Consider the following 26721-nt stretch of genomic DNA (forward strand, 5'->3'; position numbering starts at 1 on the left):
GCCCAGGGTTGCTTGGGGATTGAAAAGATTGCATGATGCATGCTACCCCTCCCTCCGCCTTCCTCCAGTGCAGACACTGACTCCTGCCTGTCTTTCGAAATTCCAGGCTCGCTCCCCTCTTGGGACCTGTGGGTGTCTTCCTCCCAGATAGCTGCAGGGCTTTCTCCCTCCTTCAGATCTTCACTGAAATAAGGGCTTCCTTGGCCACCCACTTAAATCGCAATTAGAATCCCCAAACCAGTTTACCTTCCTTTCTTTGTCTCCATACCATGTGTCACCCCTAACTCACTATGTAATTTAGTATCTATCATGCTTGTCTATTGTCTTCTCCCTGTAGACTGTCAGCTGCAGGTGGGCATGTATTTTAGTCTGTTTCCTTCACTGATGGATCTTTAACAGCTGGCTCATAGTAAACATTCACTAAATTGAACGAAGGAATGGGAGAGAATGGCTAAGAGAACTTTGATCATCATCTTAGGTTGAAAAAACCAGCTCTGCCATGTCCTGACTGTGTGACCTGACTTCTTTGTGCCTCAGTTTCCTTATGTGTAAAATTGCGTTAACAATGATGCCCGAAAAAAACTGAAACAAAACAAAAGATTGCGTTTGACCCATGGCGCAAGCTCACTAACTGTGGCCCTGTTGCTTCAGAATGCCATTTTCCAGGCATAGCCAAAGACTGCCTCCTTCCAAGAAGTCCCCAACGAAGAGACCATGTCCCAGGAAGCTGGCCTAATTCTTCAGGACCTGCCCTCACCATTGCCCCACATAGTCTGCACCATGTGGACACCGACAGGCCACACCAGGGTATGCAATGCATGTCCTCGACTGTTCAATGAGTGAAACATCTAGCTGGCTTCTCATGTACATGACAGGCTTTGGGGGACCAGCAAGTGTATCCTAGCAGATGCATACGAAGCAGTCTCCAAATATCTGATGTGAGAACTAAGCCAGTGTGTGTTTACTTGAGAAATCAGGTTCTGAGGGACTCTCCAAGATGGCAGAGAAGTAGGGGGACCGGGACTTCCCTCGTCCCTCAAACATAGCTGTATTGGGGTCAGAACACTTAGAACACCCAGAAACACGGTCTGCGGAGTGACAGAAAAATCACGGATTTAGGAGACAGCTTGGCGAGGCAGAGGTGAGTGTTTGTGAATTGGGAGAGAGAAAGCAGCCGGCAGCATAGGCACGGAGGGGAGGGGACCCCTTCTGTGGAGAGACAAAAGGAAGAGAGAGAGAGATCGGGAAGTGTGGGATTGTATGTGGACAAGAGAGAAACCTCTCCGGACCGTGGGGAACCTTTCGACCACAGGAGAAAGAAAAGTACAGACAGAGACAGTTTCTACTTTGAGAACAGCCTTAAGAGCTGAAGATCAGAGTTATCAGGGATGCAGGACTTTCTCCAGACCGAAGCTGCTGCCACATGTGCTCACCTAGCGGGGAGGGCAGCCAGCCCCGGGGCACAGCAGTGATCTCGGGGGGCACTCTGGGAGAGAGCAGTCCCCTCCCTTGAGTACTATGGGGAGAGGGTATATTGCTTCCCCCCAAGGAGAAAAGAGGCTGCAGGCTCCAGCCAGAGGCCTTTAACAGCTAGGCGGAGCAGCGCTACCCCAGAACTGGGTTCACACGGTGCGGGATCAGGGTTTGAATCCCAGCTGAGCATCTGGGACACACAGGAGACGGTGGAGCAGGGCAAGCCGCCCACCGATGCGGGCACTGCTCTGCCAGGGCAGCCTGAACAGCGTGGTTTGGGACACCTGATCCAGGGAGGAGAGATCGAAGTCTCACCATTTTTCTCCCCATCACCAACATGGTGGGGCGTCAGGGAACAGGACAGAGGCCCCCGGGTGGAGGCAGGACCGCTTACACCAAACCCTGCCCGTCCATGCCTAGTAGCTGCTTATCTACCAGAGTGGGACTGACACGGACCAAACCAGACAGCTTCTCCCCCAGGCACCAACAGACAGCTGTCCTGTGGTTTTGTATGTCAGTCTGGTTTTTTTTCCCTCTTTTCTTTCCTTCTCTTTTCCCTTCTTTTTTCTTCCTTTCTATGCTCTGTTTGTTTGTTTAATCAGGCATTTTTACTGCACATATAACAAACTATTAAAACATGTAAAAGACAGAAACCTAGCCAAAATGATGAAATGGAAGAATTCCCCTCAAAAGAAATTCCAGGAAGAAATGACAGCCAGAGAATTGCTCAAAACAGATATAAACAATATATCTGAACAAGAATTTAGAATTACAGTCATAAGACTAAAATTATTAGTCATAATACTAATTAGTCATAAGACTAATAGCCAGACTTGAAAAAAGCATAGAAGACAACAGAAGATATTGCTGCAGAGATCAAAGACCTAAGAAATAGTCACCATGAATTAAGAAATGCTGTCAAGGGGCGCCTGGGTGGCGCAGTCGGTTAAGCGTCCGACTTCAGCCAGTCACAATCTCGCGGTCCGTGAGTTCGAGCCCCGCGTCAGGCTCTGGGCTGATGGCTCGGAGCCTGGAGCCTGTTTCCGATTCTGCGTCTCCCTCTCTCTCTGCCCCTCCCCCGTTCATGCTCTGTCTCTCTCTGTCCCAAAAATAAATAAAAAACGTTGAAAAAAAAAAAAAAAGAAATGCTGTCAATGAGATGCAAAATAAACTAGATACAGTGACAGCAAGGATGGGAGAAGCAGAGGAGAGAATCGGTGAAATAGAAGATAGAATTATAGAAAATGCTGAAGCTGAGAAAAAGAGGGACAGGAAATTACTAGACCATGAGGGGAAAATTAGAGACCTAAGTGATTCAATGAAATGAAATAATATCCATATCATAGGAGTTCCAGAAGAAGAAGAAGAAGAGAGACAAAAGGGGGCAGAAGGTTTATTTGAACAAATTAGAGCTGAGAACTTCCCTAATCTGGGGAAGGAAACAAACATCCAAGTCCAGGAGGCACAGAGAACTCCCTTCAGCATCAACAAAAACAGGTCAACATCACAACATATCATAGTAAAGCTGGCAAAATACAAAGATAAAGAGAGAACTCTTTATCTGGGGATAAATGGGTCTTAACCTACCAGGTAGACACATAAGGGTAGTAGCAGACCAATCCACTGAAACTTGGCAGGCCAGAAGGGAGTGGCAGGAAATCTTCAATGTGCTGACTAGGAGAAAGATGCAGCCAAGAATCCTTTATCCGGCAAGACTGTCATTCAGAATAGAAGGAGAGAAAGGCTTTCCCAAACAAAAACTAAAGGAGTTCATGACCGCTAACCAGACATGCAGGAGATCCTAAGGGGTTGGGGGGGGGGGGGGGGAGGGGGACTCTGTGAGTGGAAACAACAAAGACTACAAAGGACCAGAGACATCACCACAATCATGAAACGTACAGAAAGCACAATGACACTAAATCCCTATCTTTCAATAATCTCTCAGAGTGTAAATGGACTAACTGCCCAATCAAAATACATAGGGTATCAGAATGGATAAAAAAATAAGATCTGTCTATATGCTGCCTACAAGAGACTCATTTTAGACCTGAGGACACATTCACATTGAAAGTGAGGGGATGGAGAACCATCTATCATGCACCTGGATGTCAAAAGAAAGCTTGAGTAGCCATACTTTTATCAGACAAACTAGGCTTTAAAACAAAGACTGTAACAAGAGATGAAGAAGGGCATTATATCATAATTACACGTGCTAATCACGTGTAAATCAAGAAGAGCTAACAATTGTAAATGTTTATGCCCCCACTGTGGAAGAATGCAATATATAAATCAATTAATCACAAACATAAGTAAACTTATTGAGAATAATACTGTAATTATAGGTGACTTTAATACTCCACTTACAACCATGAACAGACCATCTAGGCAGAAAATCAATAAGGAAACAATGGCTCTGAATGACACATTGGACCAGAGGGACTTAACAGGTATATTCAGAACTTTTCATCCAAAAGCAGCAGAATACACATTCTTCTCAAGTGCACATGGAACATTCTCCAAAATAGATCACATACTGGGTCACAAAACAGCCCTCAAGAAGTACAAAAAGATAGAGATCTTACCATCCATATTTTCAGATCACACCGCTCTGAAACATGAAATCAACCACAAGAAAAAAATTGGAAAGCCCCCAAATACATGGGGGTTAAAGAACATCCTACTAAAGAATGAATGGGTCAACCAGGAAATTAAAGGATTAATTAGAAAATATGTGGGAGCAAATGAAAATGAAAACATGACAGTCCAAAACCCTTTGGGATGCAGCAAAGTTAGACCTAAGAGAAATTTACATTGCAATCCAGGCCTATCTCAAGAAGCAAGAAAGTTCCCAAATACAGAACCTAACCTCACACCTACAGGAACTAGAAATACAGCAGCAAAGAAAGCCCAATGCCAGAAAAAGAAGAGAAATCATAGAGATTAGAGCAGAAATAAACAATATCGAATCAAAAAAACCAACAGAACAGATAAATGAATCTAAGAGCTGTTTTTTTGGAAGAATAAACAAAATTGAAAAACCCCTACCCAGACTTCTCAAAAAGAAAACAGAGAGGACCCAAATAGATAAAATCATGAATGAAAGGGGTGCCTGGGTAGCTCAGTTGTTTAACCGTCTGACTTCAGCACACGTCATGATCTCAGGTTCCTGAGTTTAAGCCCTGTGTGGGGCCCTTTGCTGGGACCTCGGAACCTGAAGCCTGCTTGGGATTCTGTGTCTCCCTCTCTCTCTCTGTCCTTCCCCCACTTGTGCTCTGTCTCTCTCTCTCTCTCTCTCTCAAAAATATATAAACATTAAAAAAATTTTAAGATAAAATCACTAATGAAAGAGGAGAGATCACAACCAATACCACAGAAATACAAACAATTATTAGAGAATACTATGAAAAATTATATGCCAACAAACTGGACAACCTGGAAGAAATGGACAAATTCCTAGACACTCACACACTACCAAAAATCAAAAGTGAAGAAATAGAAAATTTGAACAGACCCATAACCAACGAAGAAATTAAATCAGTTACCTAAAATCTCCCAACAAATAAGAGACCTGGGCCAGATGGCTTCCCAGTGGAATTCTACCAGACATTTAAAGCAGAGTTAATACCTATTCTTCTCAAGCTGTTCCAAAAAAAAAATAGAGATTGAAGGAAAGCTTCCAGACTCATTCTATAAAACCAGCATTACCTTGATTCCCAAACCAGACAAAGACCCTACTAAAAAGGAGAATTACAGGCCAATATCCCTTATGAACATAGATGCAAAAATTCTCAACAAGATACTAGCAAATAAAATTCAACAGTATATTAAAAGAATTATTCACCATGATCAAGTGGGATTCATTCCTGGGCTGCAGGCCTGGTTCAATATTTGCAGATCAACATGGCACATCACATTAATAGAAGAAAGGATAAGAACCATATGATCCTGTCAATAGATGCAGAAAAAGCATTTGACAGAATACAGCATCCTTTCTTAATAAAAACTCTCAAGAAAGTCAGGATAGAAGAAACATACCTGAACATCATAAAAGCTATATATGAAAGACCCACTGCTAATATCATCCTCAATGGGGAAAAACTGAGAGCTTTCCCCCTGAGATCAGGAACACAACAGGGATGTCCACACTCACCGCTGTTGTTCGACATAGTGTTGGAGGTCCTAGCATCAGCAATCAGACAACAAAATGAAATAAAAGGTATCCAAATTGGCAAAGAAGAAGTCAAACTCTCACTTTTCACAGATGATATGATACTCTACATGGAAAACCTGAAAGACTCCACCAAAAAACTGCTAGAAATGGTAGATAAATTCAACAAAGTCACAGGATATAAAATCAATGTACAGAAATCAGTTGCATTTCTGTACACCAATAATGAAGCAACAGAAAGAGATATCAAGGAATCGATCTCATTTACAATTGCACCGAGAACCATAAAATACCTAGGAATAAACCTAACCAAAGAGGTGAAAGATCTATATGCTGAAAACTATAGGAAGCTCATGAAAGAAATTGAAGAAGATGTGAAACAATTAAAAAACATTCCAAGCTCATGGATTGTCAAAACAATATTGTTAAAGTGTCGATACTACCCAAAGCAATCTACACATTCAATGCAATCCCAATCAAAATAGCATCAGCATTCTTCACAGAGCTAAAACAAACAATCCTAAAATTTGTATGGAACCACATAAGACCCTGAATCGCCAAAATAATGTTGAAAAAGAAAACCAAGCTGGAGACATCACAATCCCAGACTTTAGCCTGTATTAAAAGCTGTAATCATCAAGACAGTATGATATTGGCACAAAAACAGACACATAGACCAGTGGAATAGAACAGAGAGCCCAGAAATGGACCCACAAATATATGGCCAACTAATCTTCAACAAAGAAGAAAAGAGTATCCAATGAAAAAAGACAATCTCTTTAGCAAATGGTGCTGGGAGAACTGGACGGCAACATGCAGAAGAATGGAACTGGACCACTTTTTTACACCATACACAAAAATAAATTCCAAATGGATGAAAGACCTAAATATGAGACAGGAAACCATCAAAATCCTACAGGAGAAAGCAGGCAGCATTCTCTTTGACCTCGGCCACAGCAACTTCTTACTTGACATGTCTCCAAAGGCAAGGGAAATAAAAGCAGACATGAACTATTGGGACCTCATCAAGATAAAAAGCTTCTGGGGGCACCTGGGTGGCTCAGTCGGTTAAGTGTCCGACTTCGGCTCAGGTCATGATCTCACAGTCCATGAGTTCAAGCCCCGCGTCGGGCTCTGTGCTGACAGCTCAGAGCCTGGAGCCTGCTTCGGATTCTGTGTCTCCCTCTCTCTCTGACCCTTCCCCATTCATGCTCTGTCTCTCTCTGTCTCAAAAATAAATAAACATTAAAAAAAAAAAAAAAGATAAAAAGCTTCTGCACAGCAAAGGAAACAGTCAACAAAACTAAAAGGCAACCAATGGAATGGGAGAAGCTATTTGCAAATGACATATTGGATAAAGGATTGTATCAAAAATCTATAAAGAACTTACCAAACTCGACACCTGAAAAAAAAAAAAATCCAGTGAAGAAATGGGCAGAAGACACAAATAGGCACTTTTCCAAAGAAGACATCCGGATGGCTAACTAACACATCAAAAGATGCTCAACATCACTCATCATCAGGGAAATACAAATTAAAACTACAATCGCCTCAAACTGGTCCAAGTGGCTAAAATTAACAACCCAGGAAACAACACATGTTGGCAATCATATGAAGAAAGGGGAACCCTCTTGTACTGTTGGTGGGAACGCAAAATGAACCAGCCACTCTGGAAAACAATGTGGAGGTTCCTCAAAAAATTAAAAATAGAACTACCCTACAACCCAGCAGTAACACTACTGGGAATTTATCCAAAGGATACAGGAGGGTTGATTCACAGAGACACATGTAACCCAATGTTTATAGCAGCACTTTCAACAATAGCCAAATTATGGAAAGAGCCCAAATGTCCATCAACTGATGAATGGATAAAGAAGATGTGGTATACCTGTATACAATGGAATTCCACTCAGCGATGAAAAAGAATGAAATCTTGCCATTTGCAACAACATGGATGGAACTGGAGGGTATTATGCTAAGTGAAATAAGGCAGTCAGAGAAAGAAGGACATCATATGATTTCACTCATATATGGAATTTGAAAACTTAACAGAAGACCATAGGGCAAGGGAAGGAAAAATAAGTTGCAAACAGAGAGGCAAATCATAAGAGACTCTTAAAATACAGAGAACAAACTGAGGGGTGATGGGGGTGAGGGGTTGAGAGCATTGAGGAGGGCACTTGATGGGATAGGCACTAGGTGTTGTGTGTAAGTGATGACTCATTGGGCTCTACTCCTGAGGCCAAGACTAACTACAGTGTATGTTAGCTAGCTCAACAATAAATTTTTTAAAAATCATGTTCTCAGTTTGCTCATTCATTCAACATATATTTATTAAGCTTTACTATCTAACAGCCAACTATTCTAGGACATTAACAACTCAGCACTGAACAACAACAAAGTCCCTGCCTTGTGGAGCTTACACATGCATGGGGCCACTAATCACAAATCAGCCAAAGAATGGCCGTAGGTGCCAGGAAAGTGCTGTGAGACCAGGAAGGGGGAAGGAGTGTGGGAAGAGGCGTGCGGGGGCAAGATCGGGAGCCCTCACTGAGGAAGGGAGAGCACAAACCAGGGGGTCTGGGGAGTTTCCAGGTGCAGGAAGGGCTGCAGTGAGCCAAGCCCTGAGGTGGGAACTTGCGTGGAGTGTCCGGGCCAGGATGGCTGGGAAGGAGAGGATTGGGTGATGTGCTCAAGTGCTCAGAGGAAGAGCAGAAATCCAGATCTCTGGGGGCCTTCAACGCCATTTTAAGGACTTTGTTTATTAACTCAGAGTGTAATGGGAAATCAACCCATGATATAAACTCTTTTTGTCTGTTTCTAAAAACAAATCAGCTTTGTCTAACTTAGTTTACTGTAGGTTCCAAAAACACTTTGTTTTAATGTTTATTTATTTTCAGAGAGGGAGAGGGAGAACGTGAGCAAGGGAGGGACAGAGAGAGAGGAAGAGAGAGAGAATCCCAACAGGCTCCGTGCTGTCAGTGCAGAGCCCCATGTAGGGCTTGAACTCACGAACTATGAGATAATGCCCTGAGCCAAAATCAAGAATCAGATGCTTAACCGACTGAGCCACCCAGGTGCCCCCGAAAACACTTAAAATTTTAATTGCTATTAGCCCATCGATTGGAGTATTCTGAATGACAGAGTGGTAAGAGCTGCTTTCCAGCTGTTGCAGGATCACTCTATCACTCTGGCGGTTAACAGGTGAACAGACTAGAGTGAGCATGGGGCCAGGTAACTGCAGGAAGAACAAGATGATGGTGGAGGGGAGCAAAGGGACAAGGATAAGGGGTCGGATCTCAGACATACAGTAAAGGCAGAGACAATAGGATTTGCAGAGACAAGATATGGGGTTAGTTATTTTCAAAGATACATTTTATTATTAGTCAGGTATGGTGAGGCCAACACACCAGGAGACAAGTGCCAGTGAAAGACAGTTGGCTATTCACAGTTCCCAAAAGTAGAGAGCACACCAGGATGGAGCCCCGGCCAGGGGCAAGCCACAGGGAAGCATCAATGCCAGTGAGAAGGGAGCAGGGGAAAAGGTGGGCAAGGATCTCCATTATAATTTGGGAAAAAGGAACAGGTGAGGCAAGGTAAGCAGGTTTAGATTGACTACTTTGAATAGTTTCAACAGCTGTCTGGAGTCTGGCCCTGGGGTGATAGCGGCCCAGCGTGCGAGAGCCTGTAAGAGCCGAGTATAAAGAAGCTGGTTGCGGTGTGGGCCCTGCAGTGGTGTCTGGGCATGTGAAAAGCATGACTTGTTTGCCGTCTCTTGGACTTGGTAGCCCAGGGTCAGCAAGGCCCCAGATGTCAAAGTAACAGAATAAAAGGATATGCTTAATACCTTGGGAAGTTAGGAGTCAAGGCTAACTCTGAATTTTGATATAAGCAACTGCAAGAATGGGGTAATTACTCGTGGAATGACTTCTGCCTCCATTACTCATACTGGTCTTACCCCAAATCACATGCGCTCTCCGTTTTTAAGTTCCAAAGCAACCCATTAATTCTTCATGGTCCAGCTCCCTCTTGTGGTAAGGATTTGATACTGTTTCTGACATGAAGATGGAAAGCAAAAAGAACTTCAGCAAAAGGATGATTTAACACGTTTCAAAGACAAACCTTGTGCTGATGTACATTCTCATCATCAGGTTGAACTTAGACTCACCAAATGAAGACACCACTTCCAGAGCTTTTTTTCTTTTTAAATCAGCCCAAATTTCAAAACAGCTCAGAACATATTTGAAACCTGCAGTAAACTAAGTTGAACAGAACGTGTTTATTTTGTAGAACAAACAAAAGTGTTTTATGGCATATAGCTCTTTAAAATCTCTATCTGGGTAGAACACAGTTTTCTGCAAAACTTGGGTTATAAATTCATTAGGCCTGAATTAATCTAATCTTGTACTTCCCTAACCTATCATATTTCTTTTCTTTTTTTTTAATGAGTTAGCCATGAGTTGTGAGAGTCGTGGATCACCAGGGGACATTACCTTCTGGTTAACCATATGCAGAAACTATGCAGAACTGAATGAAAGTGTTTAAGATACCTTCACCAATGAGCAGCTTCCTGAGTTTCTTCTAGACTCTAAAATCTAGCTCTTAGCTGAGGCAGAGGAATATAGTTTCTCCAAAACAAGAGAATCTTAAATAGCTTAAATAAAAAACTGAGTCATATTCCAGCTTGCTATGAGAGCGGGATATACACTGGGGTAATTGTGTTCATCCCATACCTACTAAAATTGATCCCCAAAAGGAAAATAATTTATCCCAATAGAATGGGGATATTAGAGAAATTTCTCAAAATTTCTTTACACAGTGGAGCTATTCAACATTTAGCAATTGGTGTGGATGTGGGTGTATACTGGAATGCCACTTATGTAGGTAAGACTTACAGCCCCATGGCCATGTGGAACACAGCCAGAAACCTGAAAGCAAGTGACTTCTGAGCAGCCAATAGCTATCTCAAAGTTCATGCCCTTTGTTCTATAGAACTTCCTTGACACAGACACTGAGGAACGTCACCATTCCAGCCCAGAGCCTCTGACCAGTGAGATGTGGGAGGCAGCAAGAGAGAGGGGAGGGAGAAGCATTAGAAAGTATGGCTGGTTTTCTAAAAGTCTCTTTTACAGTTTTTCAGCACCTTGGCTTAAAAAAAACCACGTACTGGGGCACCTGGGTGGCTCACTTCGTTAAGCGTCAGACTCTTGGTTTCAGCTCAGGTCACAATCTCATGGTCCATTAGTTCAAGCCCTGCTTCTGGCTCTGTGCTGACAGCGTGGAGCCTGCTTGGGATTCTCTCTCTCCCTGTCTCTCTGCCCCTCCCCATCTCATGCTGTCTCTGTCTCTCTCAAAATAAATAAATGAACTAAAAAAAAAAAAAAAAAAAAAACCTGTGTACTTTAACAACCTGTCACAAAATACTCAACCACTGCTTTTCCAACTCATCGAGCAGGGTCACCTGGGAATTTGTTAATTGTGTAGACTCTTGGGCCCCAATCACAGAGATCCTGTATGTGGGTCAGGTCCCCGGGCAGTACACAGAAAGCCTGGCATTTCTGCTTCACAGTGTAGTCTTGTCAGGGATCTGAGAATGAGGCTCCTGCGTGATTAAGGAAAGATAAAAGTAAGCGGAATGTGCTCTGCCTAATGATGATGGTAATTGTTGTCAAAACATAGGCTTCCTCCAAGAACTCAAAAACGGCTCTTTGGGAGCCATTTTAAGATCAGAGCATCTAAAGTCACCAGAGAAAGAAAAAAAAATGGCTGCCAAACCAGCAAGACTTGATTTGATAAAATATCTTAAGAAACGATCTGGATTCGGGAATTTACTTCAAATTCCAGTACAAGAGGTGAAGAAAGTAGACGGGGTTGTAAATAAAGCCAGACTGACCTTGTGTGAATAATGACTAAAGTGGGTGATGGGTACATGGTGGGGAGGGAGGTCATTCTCTAATACTGTGCATTTTTATATGTTTCCAAATCTCCACAATAAAAAGTGAAAGGAAAAAATAAAATTTCAAAAGGGAAAGTTGACTATAAACATATCAAAAAACAAGTGTCCCGGAGGCAACCATTACTCATCCTAATTCTGTCAAGTAATTGCCTTCCTTGAATTTCCTGGTCCCACTGGCAAAATAATCCCTGTTGTGAGTGGGTCTATCAGATAGCATTAAGCATTACATGTATATAAGTGAAAACTCCCTTTGTTCTCATTCCTTGCTCACCAAAGCAATCTTCTGGTTGTCAATCTGCCTTCAGGGAGAAAATGCTCTGATCATCCTGGAATGGATGTGACAGTCATATTCTTCATTACTTGTGACTAAATTAAGATTCTGGTTATCCGTTAGTTGTCTAATTAGTTATCCATTAGTTATGTCACTTAGTTTTCACAATAGAAAACATGGGGCTCCGTTATTACTTGGGAAAGATTACCATCCTAACCGGTTAAAAGGGAAACAAAATACAAAAGAATGCACGAAAAAGACTGTTCATTAATCTGGAAAAACGCACCTATGTTAGATACTCATTTCATATCATCTATAATGCCTTGTGAAGATATATATCTATATATATGATTAATAGCCATTGTTTTTCTAAGTAGAATTTCATTGACAGTCCCAATCTCATCACAAAGAATTGTAGTTTACCATTTAAGATAATATTGCTAGTAAATCCCCTTAAGCAGGCACTTGTAAACACATATTGCCACAATCCACTGAAAGGGAATGGATTCTGAGGGTGCTTCTGTGCCTGTCTGACATCCAGTGTCAATTCATGTATTAAATGCTAGCAATGCTAAACCTCTAAGTCTATATCATCTATAGCCATGCAAACACAAGGTTTCAAGGTCCTTCTCCCACTCCAATGGATTGTCTTCCACACCCCCCAGGATGTTTCTACCTCATCCTTCTGTTTGGTGGAACAGCATTTCCTACTATAACCAAAGATACTATTTTTTATTTTATGTGTTTTCTTTCCATTTTTAAAAGCTTCTTTCCATTCCAAAGTCTGATCTGGTAACCTGGCATCCCCCCATTGCTGTCCATTCAGCCGTGAGAATTGCTCAGGTACACTGGCCATTGAAGAGTTGGAAGAATGGTTCAACCATAGACACAGCAGGACATGTATGACCAGGGTCAGCCTTTTGCAGAGCCCAGAAAGAGGAAAGGTAGTGAGAAAAGCGCATTGAATTTGATGTCAAAAGAGCAGGACTCAAGCCCTATGAGCTTTGTATGCTTTAACACTGTTTCTCCTTTATAAATGAGCCCAGTGCCCCCACTACTTCACAGGTTTAAGTATAATGCAGATGGCCCCAGTAACAGATACTGGATTGGCTACCCAAGAGCCATTCACAAACCATTTTTCCCTTTGCCTTCCTGTGCCTAAAATATTCACCTTTCAAGGATCTCTTGCAGACTGACCACCTGACCCGGTTCTGGCCAATGAGATGTTAGAGGAGTGTGGGGGCTCACTGAGGGGAACCTCCAGGAAAGCCATGTAAAAGAGAGACACTCCACAGGCATGTTGCCTTCATCTCTTATTCCCCCACCCGCCTTTCACCCAGCGACCAGAGTGCTATTTTAAAATAGTAAAGCAGATCATGTCATTGCCCTGCTGAAACCCCTCAATGACTTTACACTGTACTTAGAATAAACACAAACTATTTGCAATGGCCTGGCCCACCTCCCTCTCAGTGTCAGTCCATTCTCCCTTTCACTGTACTCCAGCCAGACCTTCTGTTTCTCAAACTTGCCAAGCGTTTTTCTGGCACCAGGGCTTTCCACCTGCTGATTTCTTCTGCCCAGTGTCCTCCTCCCACTCTTTGTATGACTTGCTCTCTCTTTCAACAGTCAGCTCTTAAGCTATACAGTTCGTGTTAAAGGTGCCTTCCCTGACCATTCCGTCTTGGTAATCCTGCCCATTTATCCTCTAATTCATTACCCAATTTTTTTCATTGTTATCCCTTAGCCCAATTCACAGTTATGTTGTGTATTTGTTTGCTTTTTCATTGTTTGTATTCCATCACTAAAACATGAGCCTCACTGGGGTGCAGCCTCTGTCATTCTTGTTTATGGCTATACCCTTAGCCTCTTGCATGATTCCTGAGACATAGGAGGCCCTCAATCAACGTTTGCTAAACAAATGAATGAGTCTTCCCTGTGGATCTCCATCTCCTATATTTTGCTTCTTCATCAAAGGAAATGCGAGGCTAAACAAGAGTTTGCAGCAGGAGTGACAAGGGCTTAACACAGGACATGTATGATGGTGAGATATGGCTTCCAGGAAGGGGTGATCGGGGGAGCCAACTTGGTAGCAAAAACAAAACAGAAGTAAGGGAGCAATTGTGATTGGTTTGAGAGTGGCTCCTGTTACCCCATAATTATCTGGATTGCCATGGCTGTAGGCATTTGAGGGAATCTTGAGAGAAGACATTGGGTGTGAGGGCGACCCGGCCAATCAAGGGGAAATGCCTGCTTTCTGCAAATCCGGCATCTCACGCCAGGTGAGGCGGTTCTCACTGTCCATTTAAATTCCCATTTCTCTTTACTTCCTCTCCTCACAGGCCTCCTCTGTTCAAATCAGCTGCTCTGATTCATCTCCATAGTGTTCCCTATACTGGATGGCTTTCAACCCGAGGATTAGACGGCAAAGATTTCTGGGGAAAGCAGAACCCGCAAAGTTAGACTATCCTTGGGGCGCCTGGGTGGCTCAGTCGGTTGAGCGTCCGACTTCGGCTCAGGTCATGATCTCGTCGTTTGTGAGTTCAAGCCCCGCGTCGGGCTCTGAGCTGACAGCTCAGAGATTGGAACCTGCTTCAGATTCTGTGTCTCCTCTCTCTGTCCCTCCCCTACTCGTGTTCTGTCTCTCTCTCTCTCTCTCTCTCTCAAAAATAAATAAAAACAGCTCCATCTCTTTCTAGCAGTATTACTTTAGAAAAGTGTCTTAACTTCTGTAGGAGAAGCAGTAATACCTACTTCATAAGGGATATTGTGAAGAGTAAATGAGATCATATGTAAGGCAACCGGCCCAGTATGGAAGAGATTAATAAAGTTATAACTTTAAAACAAGGAGGGTGAACTTGGAGGGAATTTAATGAGGAAAGGGTGGGTGTGTGTGTGTGTGTGTGTGTGATATTGTGGTTTATAATAAGAAATATATACCTGGTCTTCAGCCACAGTTCTGGCTCAAGCTCCCCAAACTCTTGGAATTTCCGAAGTAATAGGAACAAAAGGAGCATCTTGTGTAATAATATCTGATCTTTTGCCCTTAGCTCAGAGCAGTAAAGGTGAAGTGGGGGTCTTGTTATTAATAACAGCCTCTTTCAACCACCCCTCCTGAGACTAATGAGGCTACTTTTGGAAAATGCCTAGGTAACCCGAGGATGGAAGCTTGTCACCCACAGAACCAACCAGGTGATTCGAGGGTTGAAACTTTCCATCCCATTGCCCGATGTCTAGGGAGGACAGAGGGGCTGGAGATTGCATTCCAGCACCAAAGGTCAATGACTTAATCAATTGTGTAATAATTTAATAAAGCCTCCATAAAAATCCCTGACCTATGCGGTATTCTCATTCAAGGTTGGTGACTGAGAATGTGACATATCCACGTGCCCAGAGGGTGGCCCACCCCAAACTCCACAGGGACAGAAGCCCCTGTGTTCAGGACCCTTCCGGACCTCATTCTGTGTATACCTCTTTATCCAGCTGTTCAGTCTATCCTTTAATATGCTATGTAATAAACTTGTATCTTTTAATATCCTATGTAATCAGGTGAGTAAACTGGTTTTCCCGAGTTCTGTGAGCTGCTCTAGCAAATTAATTAAACCCAAGGGAGATGTGGTGGGAACTCCAAGTTATAGTCAGTGACAACATGGACTTGTGCTCAGCATCTGAAGTGGGAGCAGTCTGACAGGACTGAGCCCCAAACCTGTGGCATCTGATGCTATCTCTAGATAGGTGGTGTCAGCACTGAGTTCGATTTGTGGGACACCTTGGCGACTGGCTGGCTCAGCTGGTGGAGCATGTTGACTCTTGATCTCAGGGTTGTGGGCTCAAGCCCCACGTTGGGTGTAAAGATGATTTAAAAAAAATAATAAAATCTTAAAAAAAAAATTTGTGGGGCACTCTGCCAGCATCTGCTGAGAATTAGAGAACTGCTTGCTGGTGTTAGAAAACACATGTCAGAGGGGCGCCTGGGTGGCTCAGTCGGCTCATCCGACTTCGGCTCGGGTCATGATCTCGCAGTCCGTGGGTTCGAGCCCCGCGTCGGGCTCTGTGCTGACAGCTCAGAGCCTGGAGCCTGTTTCGGATTCTGTGTCTCCCTCTCTCTGACCCTCCCCCGTTCATGCTCTGTCTCTCTCTGTCTCAAAAATAAATAAAAACGTTAAAAAAAAATTAAAAAAAAAAAGAAAACACACGTCAGAAAAGATATCTGTGAAAAAATCTACAGGAGACCTCATATTTACCAGTATGAGTAAACATTTTAGCAGTAAAATGTCAAAAGCATTGTTTAAGACCAGGAACAAGATATGTACGTCAGCTTCACCTCCCTTATTTAATGTTGTGTTGAACATCTTGACCCGGGCAATAAAACAAGATAAAGGTAAAAACTATATAGGAATTAGAAATAATTTTTTAAAAAAGTGTTCTTATTTGCAGGTGATCAATTACTTATGTAGAACACCAAAAAGAATCTACAAATAAATAATTAGAATTAATAAAGATTTCACTTGGTTCCTAGGTAAAACCAACATGCAAAAAATCAATTGTATTTCTATACATTAGCAACAAGAAATTAAAAAGTGAAGATTTAAAGATATCTTTAAAAAGCAACAAAAGGAAATTCCTAGAAATAAATCAAATCAAGTCCTTTAAGAAGATAATTATAAAACTTTATTCAAAGACATTAAAGAATACCTAAACAAACAGAAAGATTTACCATATTCTTGGACATGAAGAGTCAACATGGTTAATATGGCAATTCCCCTACATTGATTGATAACTTCAAAGCATCTCAGTTAAGATTCCAACAGGATTTTTCATAGAATTTGACAAGTTAAATCTAAAACTTAGGTAGAAAAACAAAGGCCCAGGAATAAATGAGCCTCTGGCTGAAGAGCAAGGTGAGAGGCTTATCCTATTAAATATCAAGACATAAAACTCCTAGAAACTAAGGATGTGTAGCATCAGCCCAGGAACAGACACATAAATGGTGTCTTTATTGATAAAGAGTCATCACCACAGATCAGAAGGAAAAGGGTGGGCTACTTAAATAAATGGTGCCCAAACAATAAGATATTCATACAGAAAGAAAAAAAAATGCAAAATTGGATCCTTAGCTCATACTATATAAAACTCAATTCTAGGTGGATTAAAAACTTCAACATGCAAAACACAACCATAAAACATCTAGAATAACGTAAATGGAACATCTCTTTTTTTGCTTCAGGATAAGAAAAAATATTTTTACCCAAGACACCAAAACACACTGTAAATAAAATGACCGATGAACCAGCTATATTAAAACTAAGAACACCTGTTCTTTGAAAGACACATAAAAAGAATGAAAAGAGAATCCATAAATACAGAGAACATATTTGATTCACATATAATGGGCAAAGGAGTCATATTCAGAATATATTAATAATTCCTACAAATCAATAAGAAAAAGACAAAGAACCCAAGAGAAAACTAGGCAAAAGGCTTGACAAGACTTTCACAGAAAATGAAGTACACATACCACTAGACCACCAGGGAGTGACAGAAAATAAATACATGAAAAGTTGCTTCTTATGAGCGGATTAATACAAATCATAAGGGCCTATTTCATTCTCACCAGATTAGCAATAACAAAAATTTAGCTGGACGGTACCCAGTGCTATTAAGTCCTGCCTCAGGGCCTTTGTGTATATGGCTTTCCCCCTGTGCCTGGAATACTTTTCCTTCAAATCTTCATAAGGTTCCTCCTCCTTTCCCCCATATAGTTGTTACTATCTTGCAGAACATTTTGAAAGCAAGTTGCTGACATCAGGACACTTCACCCCTAAATATTTCCATAAGTGTCTCCTAAAATTCTCCCACTAAACCTTAATACCATTCACATAACTAAGGAAATTAACAACGTTTGCCTAATACCACCTAGCACATAGTCTGTATTCTAATTTCCAAGCATTCAGTCTTTTGAAGGTCTCATTACACATATCAAAAATGTGAAAATGTACACCTAGTACTGCTTTTCTGAAAACTTTTAAAAATGATTTAGCTCCGAGTAAACAATTTAATGTGTCATCAGTTTCTCAGCAAACATGGCACATGGGCCTTTTAAAGGGAAATAACCAAATGTCCTAATTGGTTTCAAATATAATTACTATTTTTATGAATATTAACATTTATCAATTAATAATATAATTTTTAGTTTGTAGACATTTAATTAAATGTTTCTTAATTTTATTTTTATGTTTTGAGGTTAATCCTCTTTTTTTTTTTTTTTTTTTTTTAAGGTCTCAGTAATGTTTGTAGGTTTTGGGGAAGTTCCTTAGTCCTTGGCATGGTGGGAATGCTGCCCAATGGATAAAGAGAGCTTGCTGGGGGCAGGATAGGAGAGGGTGACTCAGCAGGCAGCCTCCAAGATAGAAACAGACTTAAGCCCAGAACCTCCTCCTCCCTGAGGCAGCTACTGTTGTCCAAGTTCCAAAAACTGGACTGACGTGAGAAGTCCTGAGGCTCAGAGAGGAAGCAAGGGTGAGAAAGAAAAGCTGCTTCTAAGAGACATAGGTTTCCTGCCTATGGAGCCCGGCGTTAATGGGTCTCCTCGAGGGAAAAAGCCTTTAAGAAATAAGAGGTAGTCTGAGCAAGCTTCTTCTTCCTTTTTTAATGTTTATTTTATTTTTGAGGGACAGAGAGAGAGAGAAAAAACACAAGAGGGGGAGGGGCAGCGAAAGGGGTATGGAGGATCCGAAGCAGACTTCGCACTGAGAGCCCAATGTGGGGCTCGAACTCACAAACCACGAGATCATGATCTGAGCCAAAATCTGATGCTCAACAGACTGACCCACCCAGGCGCCCCAGAGGTAGTCTGGGCAAGCTTCTGCACTCTGTTCAGAGACTCCAGATGGGGGCCCATGGTTTAGAAGAGTTCAGCAGTTTTTTGAGTGTTTTGTTTCTTGGAGGATATCTGAAATCAAGGGTATCTAATTTGAATTCAGTTCATAAGGCCAAAAAAAGATTCTGGGTGTAGGAAATTTGGATATGAAGGGAGACATGAGACAAGATAGAAGTTTGGATTAGAAACTGCTTTGTCAGATGCAGAATGAAGTCCCACTGATGCTAAGTAGATTTCATTAGTATAAGTCAATCTAATAATAACTGTTTTAAGGCATAAAGGGGGCAGGTTTTACTGATCCCGTTTTGCAGATTGGGAAACTGAGTCCGAGCAGTGTAACATGGCTTGTAGGAGTCTTGCCAAGATTCAGCTGGAACTGGAACTGGAACTTCCTTGCCATCAGGATACAAGAGAGGAAAATGAGGACTTCTACTTTGAGTTCATTATCATCTTTAAATTAAGAAATGCTGCTTTGTTTTGTTAAGCTTAGCAAAGGAGTTAAAAGCAGAGTGACTTCATTTTTACTTTCATGTAACAAAACTCCCAGAAGACACATGTCCTCGGCAAAGTCTTAATGTAATGTTACTACAGCGCGTGCTGGGAATGAATTGCTCATTTTCACCAAGCATGACTCAACCATCACATCAGGAAATTTTTTCCTCTTGAAAGCCCTTGGAGCCAAATTATTATAGAATCAAGAGGAATCACTTAAGAATATGAGTGATTTCTAAATGGCGAACACTTAGGGAACGAGGGTGATTGTGGAGGAAACAAATGACAGTCAAATACTAGATACTGTGAAGGTGTGGAGACAATACGTAATCAAGGCTGCTATAAGCAGAATTAATGAAAAATTTGTTCCTCCTCCTTCCAGGAGGGAGGGACGGAACAGAGCACGCTCACCAGGGACCCTGAAGCAGGGCCTCCTGACTCCGCCGCTTTCCACGCAGTAAAGGCTCGTAGCCACAAAGCCACGAAGCTGGAGACACCGTGCGGCGCCGTCTGGGAAGGTCGTTTTCCAACCCGCTGGCACAGTGTTCACGTCAGTGGTTTTCCAACTCTTGAGACCCTACATCCTTATCAGGAAAAGCATGTGAGCCAGCGCTTCCAATGCACGTTTACTGGTCACCTAAAATTATAATCACAGACTGTACTGATAGCAAGAAACGTACACAAAACAGAAACTTAAGGGATGAAGTGAAACAAAGAATGTTTTTAAAGAATTATTTTATGGGTGCCTGGATGGCTCAGTGGGTTGAGCCGCCGACTTCGGCTCAGGTCATGATCTCCCAGTTTGTGAGCTGGAGCCCCACGTCTGGCTCTCTGCTGTCAGCCCAGATCCTGCTCTGAATCCTCTGTCCCCCTCCCCCCACTTGCACTCTCTCTCTCTCTCTCAAAAATAAACATTTTAAAAAATCTTAAAAAAAAAAGAAGTATTTGATTTCACTTAACCACACACAAAACCTTTTTATTCTCTGTCACCCACATACAAAGGCCTATTTTGCTAATAATAAATATGCTTTATTATTTTGAAGATCTTTGTCTAATACTTCCTGATTAAGCAAGGCGAAGATCTATTTCTAAATCCAGTTTATGTTGATACTTGCAATGACTATCAGAGACAAAAAGAAAAAAGGGAAAAAAAAACAACCTCACAAAGATTCTTGGGTCCAAATAGAAAGACATCATGACCAGGCTTATTAAACCCTGCTGCCGAGTTTTCAATTCCATCTGTCAACTATGCAAAGGTTTTTACCGAAATTCATTTGCTAGATTTCCATCTCCCCATTTTGTTCTTGCAAACTAACTGGATGTTGCATTTATATTTTTAACGAATGGATCCATAGCCCAGGGTAAGTCCTAGTTTGGAGGATTCGTAAACAGAATGGGAAATTCTAGCTTTTAAAATTGTTACTGGGCAGGGCACCTGGGCAGCTCAGTCGTGAAGCATCTGACTTTGGCTCAGGTCCTGATCTAATGGTTTGTTAGTTTGGGTCCCACATTGGGTGAAATCAAGCCCCACTTGGGGTGAGCTTGTGCCCCACTTGGGGTGAACTGAAGCCTCTCTTGAGGTAAGCATGAGCCCTGCATCCGGTGAGCACAAGTCCCGCTTCCGGAACAATAGCCCTGCTTCTGGTGAGCTCTTCTCTCTCTCTCTCTCTCTCTCTCTCTATCCCCCCTCTGCCCCCCTCCCCATTCTCTCTCTGCTCCTCGCTCACTTGTTCCCCCTCTCTCTCCCTCTTAAAATAGAATAGAATAAAAAAAGTTACTGGACAGAGGACCAGGTCCAAATTTAGTGACTGCTGGCCACTTGAAAGCCAATACTAAAGAAGATGACAGACTAACATCCCAAAGACCATCTTCTCAGTCCAGGTGAAGCAGAGGGCTTTTAATTTTTTTTTTATACGTTTATTTATTTTTGAGAGAGAGAGAGAGAGAGAGAAAGAAGGGGAGGGGCAGAGAGGGAGGGAGACACAGAATCCAAAGCAGGTTCTGGGCTCTGAACCGTCAGCACAGAAACCAATGTGGGGCTCAAACTCTTGAACTGAACCTGAAGTCAGACGCTCAACCAACTGAGCCACCCAGGCACCCCAAGCAGGGGGCTTTTAAGGGGAAAGTAACAGGAAATGGTGAGGGGGCTACTTGCAAGAGAAACTAGTGCTCCGCAGTTAATCATTTGTACTTGACAAGGCTTCCAGATTACTCTGCTCTGCCAGTAATCAAGGCTCCCAGGTGTTTCAGTAAAGGATACTTCTGCAGCCCAAGAAAGCAGCCTCCTGGCGAGGCAGTCCAGACTCCCCACCCTCTCCACTTCCATGCAAGAATCAAGGCTCCCGGGTGTCTTTGATTGAGGATACCATGGCCAGTGGCAGCTGTTTTAAAGTGCAGTCAGACCTTAACTTCCAGAAAGTCTGGCTCTTTGTTCCTCAAGGCCAGCGTCTGTGGGATCTCAAGGGAAGTAGATTAGTTCTGCTACAAACTGTCAGGTTTAGGTCAGCAAGCAAGGAATGTGTAAGCTTAACCCTCCAGACCAGTTGGAACAAAATGTTGAGATAGCATTTTTACAGGTAACAAAGACTTTAGAAACAAAAGCACACCAGATGGAAACATTTCCAAACAGCAATTAGGAAGAGAGATTAAGGGTGTTGGTGTTCCTAAAAATAACTATTAAGTAGGAGATGTATTTCTTGGTATGAAATACATTCAGACGCTTGTACTATAGAAGTGATCAACAATTTGAACCACGTCTCTTTGTGGAAGAAAAATGTGTGGTGCGTCTTTCACTTTGATAAGTCTTTTAATTACTGTGTCGTGAGATAACCACTGAATCATCCAAATAGCATAAAACGTTTTTATGGTCACTCACTGTGATTTTTTTTTTTTTTTAAATCCACAAGCTTAACAGGCCTCCATGCACACTCAGAGTTTATATCTCCTCCCCTTAAGCCCAGGCAGGTTTTTGTGACTAGGGCAGGACTTCTGAGCTAAGTTAGAAACCCCCTAGGGCTTCTGCAGGTTTGTCTTGGGCCACTTAGTCTGGGTGTCCTTGGCCACCGTATAAGAAGCCTGGCTCCCTTGAGGCCACCATGCAGAGATTCCAGAGAGAGAGAGAGAGTGATGCCAGATGAGCACCAGCTGTGCCAGCCCAAGTGTGGGCCTAGGGTCCCCCCTGCTCTGCCTTGAGAAAGACCCAAGCCAGAACTGCCTGGCTGGACCACTGTCTATTCCTGAGCCACCACAACAGTGAGAGACAAGTGATTGTGGTTTTATCTACTAAGTCTTGGACAACATTGTTATGTAACAATAGATATCACACAGTCGTAACCCATTTCATTCTCACAGTGGCCATCTTGTTATTGTCAGCCCCCTTTTGAAAAACATTTTTTAATGTTTATTTATTTTTGAGAGGGGTGGGGAGCGGGCAGAGACAGAGAATCCCAAGCAGGCTTTTCACTGTCAGAACAAGGCTAGATGCACTCAAACCAACGAACGTGAGATCATCACCTGAGCCGAAGTTGGATGCTGAACTGACTGAGCCACCCAGGGGCCCCTGTCAGCCCCCTTTTAAAGATGAGGGGACACGGAGGCAGTGACAGATTTTACCATTAGAATATCTGGGATTCAGGGGCGCCTGGGTGGCTCAGTCGGTTAAGCGTCCGTCCGACTTTGGCTCAGGTCACGATCTCGCAGTCCGTGAGTTCGAGCCCCGAGTCAGGCTCTGGGCTGATGGCTCAGAGCCTGGAGCCTGTTTCCGATTCTGTGTCTCCCTCTCTCTCTGCCCCTCCCCCGTTCATGCTCTGTCTCTCTCTGTCTCAAAAATACATACACGTTAAAAAAAAAAAAAAAAAAAAAAGAATATCTGGGATTCAATCCCCATGTGGTAGGACCTCGCGGTCTACCTGCGACGTGTCTCGGAAAGAAGAGAAAAAACACAAGGGTAAAAGGCAATGCAAACAACAGATCTGGGTGGGAGACTAGATGTGGGAGATGAGGGAAAGAGGAGCCTCAGGTAGAACCTGGAGGTTTGGAGGAAACAAAGGAGAAAATATAAGTTTGTGGGAGGAGGTTTATGCGTTTGGATTTGGCCATGTTTATTGGGTGTGTCACTGGTACCTCTAAAGGAATTCAGGGGCAGTCAAGGCCCTGCAAAGCGGGTTTGGGTAATCAAGTGCCTTCTGAAGAGGAGATCATAAAGGGAAAGACTGTTCAGCCAGGAAAAAAAAAAAAAAAAAACAGAGGAATAAGGGCAAAGGCTTAAAGAGTGCCTCTTGTCTGGTTTATGACACTACAAAGACAAGAAAAACAGCAGCCAAGAGAAATGCCCAGGTGTTGTGGCAGAGACTCTTAAATATGGGGAATGGAGGGTTGCTGGAGGGGTTGTGGGAGGGGAATGGGCTAAATGGGTAAGGGGCTTAAGGAATCTACTCCTGAAATCATTATTGCCCCATGTGCTAACTTGGATGTAAATTATAAGAAATAAATAAATTAGGGGCGCCTGGGTGGCGCAGTCGGTTAAGCGTCCGACTTCAGCCAGGTCACGATCTCGCGTTCCGTGAGTTCGAGCCCCGCGTCAGGCTCTGGGCCGATGGCTCGGAGCCTGGAGCCTGTTTCCGATTCTGTGTCTCCCTCTCTCTCTGCCCCTCCCCCGTTCATGCTCTGTCTCTCTCTGTCCCAAAAATAAATTAAAAACGTTGAAAAAAAAAAAAAAAAAAAGAAAAGCAGATATTTAAAAAAAAAAAAAAAGAAAAGAAAAAAAGAAATAAATAAATTATAGAAAGTAAAAAATAACTAACTAAATAAATAAATAAATAAATTTTAAAGATTAAAAAAAAATAAACCTCTCAAGAGATGAGGAACAGCAATATGAAAAAAATCCCTCATTGCTCCAGAGGGATACAAAACAACAGTGGAACAAATGGGAAGACCCAACATGACCTTGAACAGGAAGCCTCAAAGCATAAAGATAGCAATTCTCTTTAACCTCAAAGTTGAACATAGATTTAATAAAAAACACTAGCAGGATTTTCTTGTTGTTTTCGCTTTTGATCTTAAACTAATTCTGAGTTGGAAAAATAAGCAACAACCATGAAAACTTTGGAAAAAGATAGTAAAAGCAGAACTAATCCTACCGGATTTTAAAATAATATCCTATAATTATTAAAACAAATGGCACATGAATAGGTAGATGAATGGAACAACAGGGAAGATCCAGCAATAAGCCCAAATACATACAGAATTTAGGAAATAACCAAGTTGGCACCTCAAGTTCAAGGGGAAAGGATAGATTATTCAAAACACAGTGTTAGACCAAGTAGGTGTCATCTAAAAAGAAAAAGTTGGATTCACATCTCATATGTTTCACTGAAATAAATTTCAAATGGATCAAACATTTATACGTGGAAAAAAAAAACTATAAAAGTACTACAAGAAACCATGTGAGAACTCTTATCCCAAAACACAGAAGGTTTTTCTAATTGGGACACAAAACTAAAATCATAAAAAAGACTGTTAGGTTTGACAAATTAAAATTATTATATTCATGCCAAAACCATTATAAACATTCAATTGGCAAAGAGCACACTAGAAAAAAAGATTTAAAACACCTTTCACAAAAAAGTTAATTTCCCCAATATATAAAGTATTCCTACAAATCAGTAAAAAGAAAAAAAAAAAAAGGACAAAGGATATGAACAGACAATTCAACAGAAAAGGAAATATAAATGACTATTAAAAAGATGTTCAACCCTATTCACAATAAGAGAAATGCAAATTTTCACTATCGATCTGCAAAGATTAAAAACTTTGAGCACAGACTGCGTTGGTGAGAGTGTAAGGAAACAATGACTCTTCCCATTGCCAGTGCAACCTCTGAGGAGGGCAATTAGAAATTCCACCGGTGGGGTGTCTGGGTAGGTCAGTCGATCAAGCGTCTGACTTCAGCTCAGATCATGATCTCATGGTTCGTGAGTTGGAGCCCCACATTGAGCTCACTGCTGTCAGCATGGAGCCTGCTTTGGATCCTCTGCCCTCCTCTCTCTGCCCATCCCCCCCCTCAGGCTCGATCTCTCTCTCCCCCTCTCTCTCAAAAATGAATAAATATTAAAAAATTTAAAAAAAGGAAATCCCACCCACAAATGCATAGACCTTTCATCTAGCAATGCCACTTCTAGGAATTTGCCCTTCAGATATATTCACACTTATACAAAGTGATTTATGTAAAAGATTACTCATCTCAATGTTGTCTGTAATAGCAAAAGACTGGAAACAACTAAGTGTCCACCAATAGAGAGGGCTGTCTAAATAAATTATGGCTAAAAGAATTCCATGAGGCCTAAGTGAGAATGATGCCTATATATTTTAATATGAACTCATCTTCAGGATATTTTGTTGTTATGTAAAGCAACAACAAATTTATGATCCTGGTTGTTTGTGATGGAAGAACCAGGGGGCTGAGAGGAGTGGGAAGGAGACTTCACTGTTTACTCGTTTGTACATGGTCCAAATCCTGAACCATGTGAATGTACCTTATGTGGAAAATCTAATCAAAAAGAAGCCCTTGCCATATTTTATAGATAAATAAAACTCTCAAAGGATTGAGGAGCCAAGAGAAGTAATGAAATGCTTTTGTATATTCTGTTCTATGGAATAAGTACCAAAATGAAAATTCAATGTTTGTTTTAGTACTTAAAGAATGCTCCAGGACACCAAGAAAAATACACAAAATCTGCTGTAATTAATTAAAATTAAATTATTTCAAAGTGCCTGGGTGGTTGGGGTGACTCAGTCAGTTGAGTGTCCGACTCTTGGTTTCAGCTCAGGTCATGATCTCGCCGTTCATGAGTTTGAGCCCGGAGTAGGGCTCCACATTGACAGTGCAAAGCCTGCTTGGGATTCTCTCTCTCCCTCCCGCTCCCTCTCTCTCTCTCAAAATAAATAAATAAACTTAAAAAAAATAAATACTTTTTAAAAAAGTATAAACAACTAATAGCATCAGGGTATTAAGTTAATAATTTTAAATGAGAAGTTTCATCTGACTCAAAATTTTGAAAAATAAATACGGAAATGACAGATCACAGGAATCAAACTTTTGATATAGGCAAAGTAAAGCAATACAATAATCCAAAAAATAAGGCTAAAAACATTCATTTTAAAAACATCTAGCTACGTACATGAATGCAGTGTGTAGCTCTAGAGAAGAACCATACTAATAGCTTTGTGAAATTAAATTTATTACCTTAGCCTTAACAACTTATATTTAGTCTTCAACTCCTGGGGATTTTAACCCTGAAGCGTCTCCAATCTATATTCTTTTGCCAATGTCCCAGTGAAACCTCTTTCTTAGGTTCTTATGGTAAACTACCTGGCCACCATGGCTCCATTCCTACATACCCTTCCAATTGCTACTGGAATTTCTAGCATAAATCTGATGGTCCCACTCACCACTTTGCTTTAACACTTTAGTTATCCATTGCCTT

General features: G+C 41.8%; 1 protein-coding gene across 1 annotated transcript in view; it reads left to right on the forward strand.

Moving 5' to 3' along the window:
- SETD7 (SET domain containing 7, histone lysine methyltransferase) overlaps nucleotides 1-14712 on the forward strand; it is a 70023-nt gene extending 55311 nt beyond the window's left edge. Inside the window, exon 9 of the mRNA XM_058721329.1 lies at nucleotides 14208-14712. Within this exon, the coding sequence (XP_058577312.1) occupies nucleotides 14208-14328 (121 nt within the window). The 3' untranslated portion in view covers nucleotides 14329-14712. The remainder of the gene's footprint in view (nucleotides 1-14207) is intronic.
- Nucleotides 14713-26721: the final 12009 nt, after the last annotated feature.

This window comes from Neofelis nebulosa, chromosome 3 (assembly GCF_028018385.1).
Source record: "Neofelis nebulosa isolate mNeoNeb1 chromosome 3, mNeoNeb1.pri, whole genome shotgun sequence".
Classification (NCBI taxonomy): Eukaryota; Metazoa; Chordata; class Mammalia; order Carnivora; family Felidae; genus Neofelis; species Neofelis nebulosa.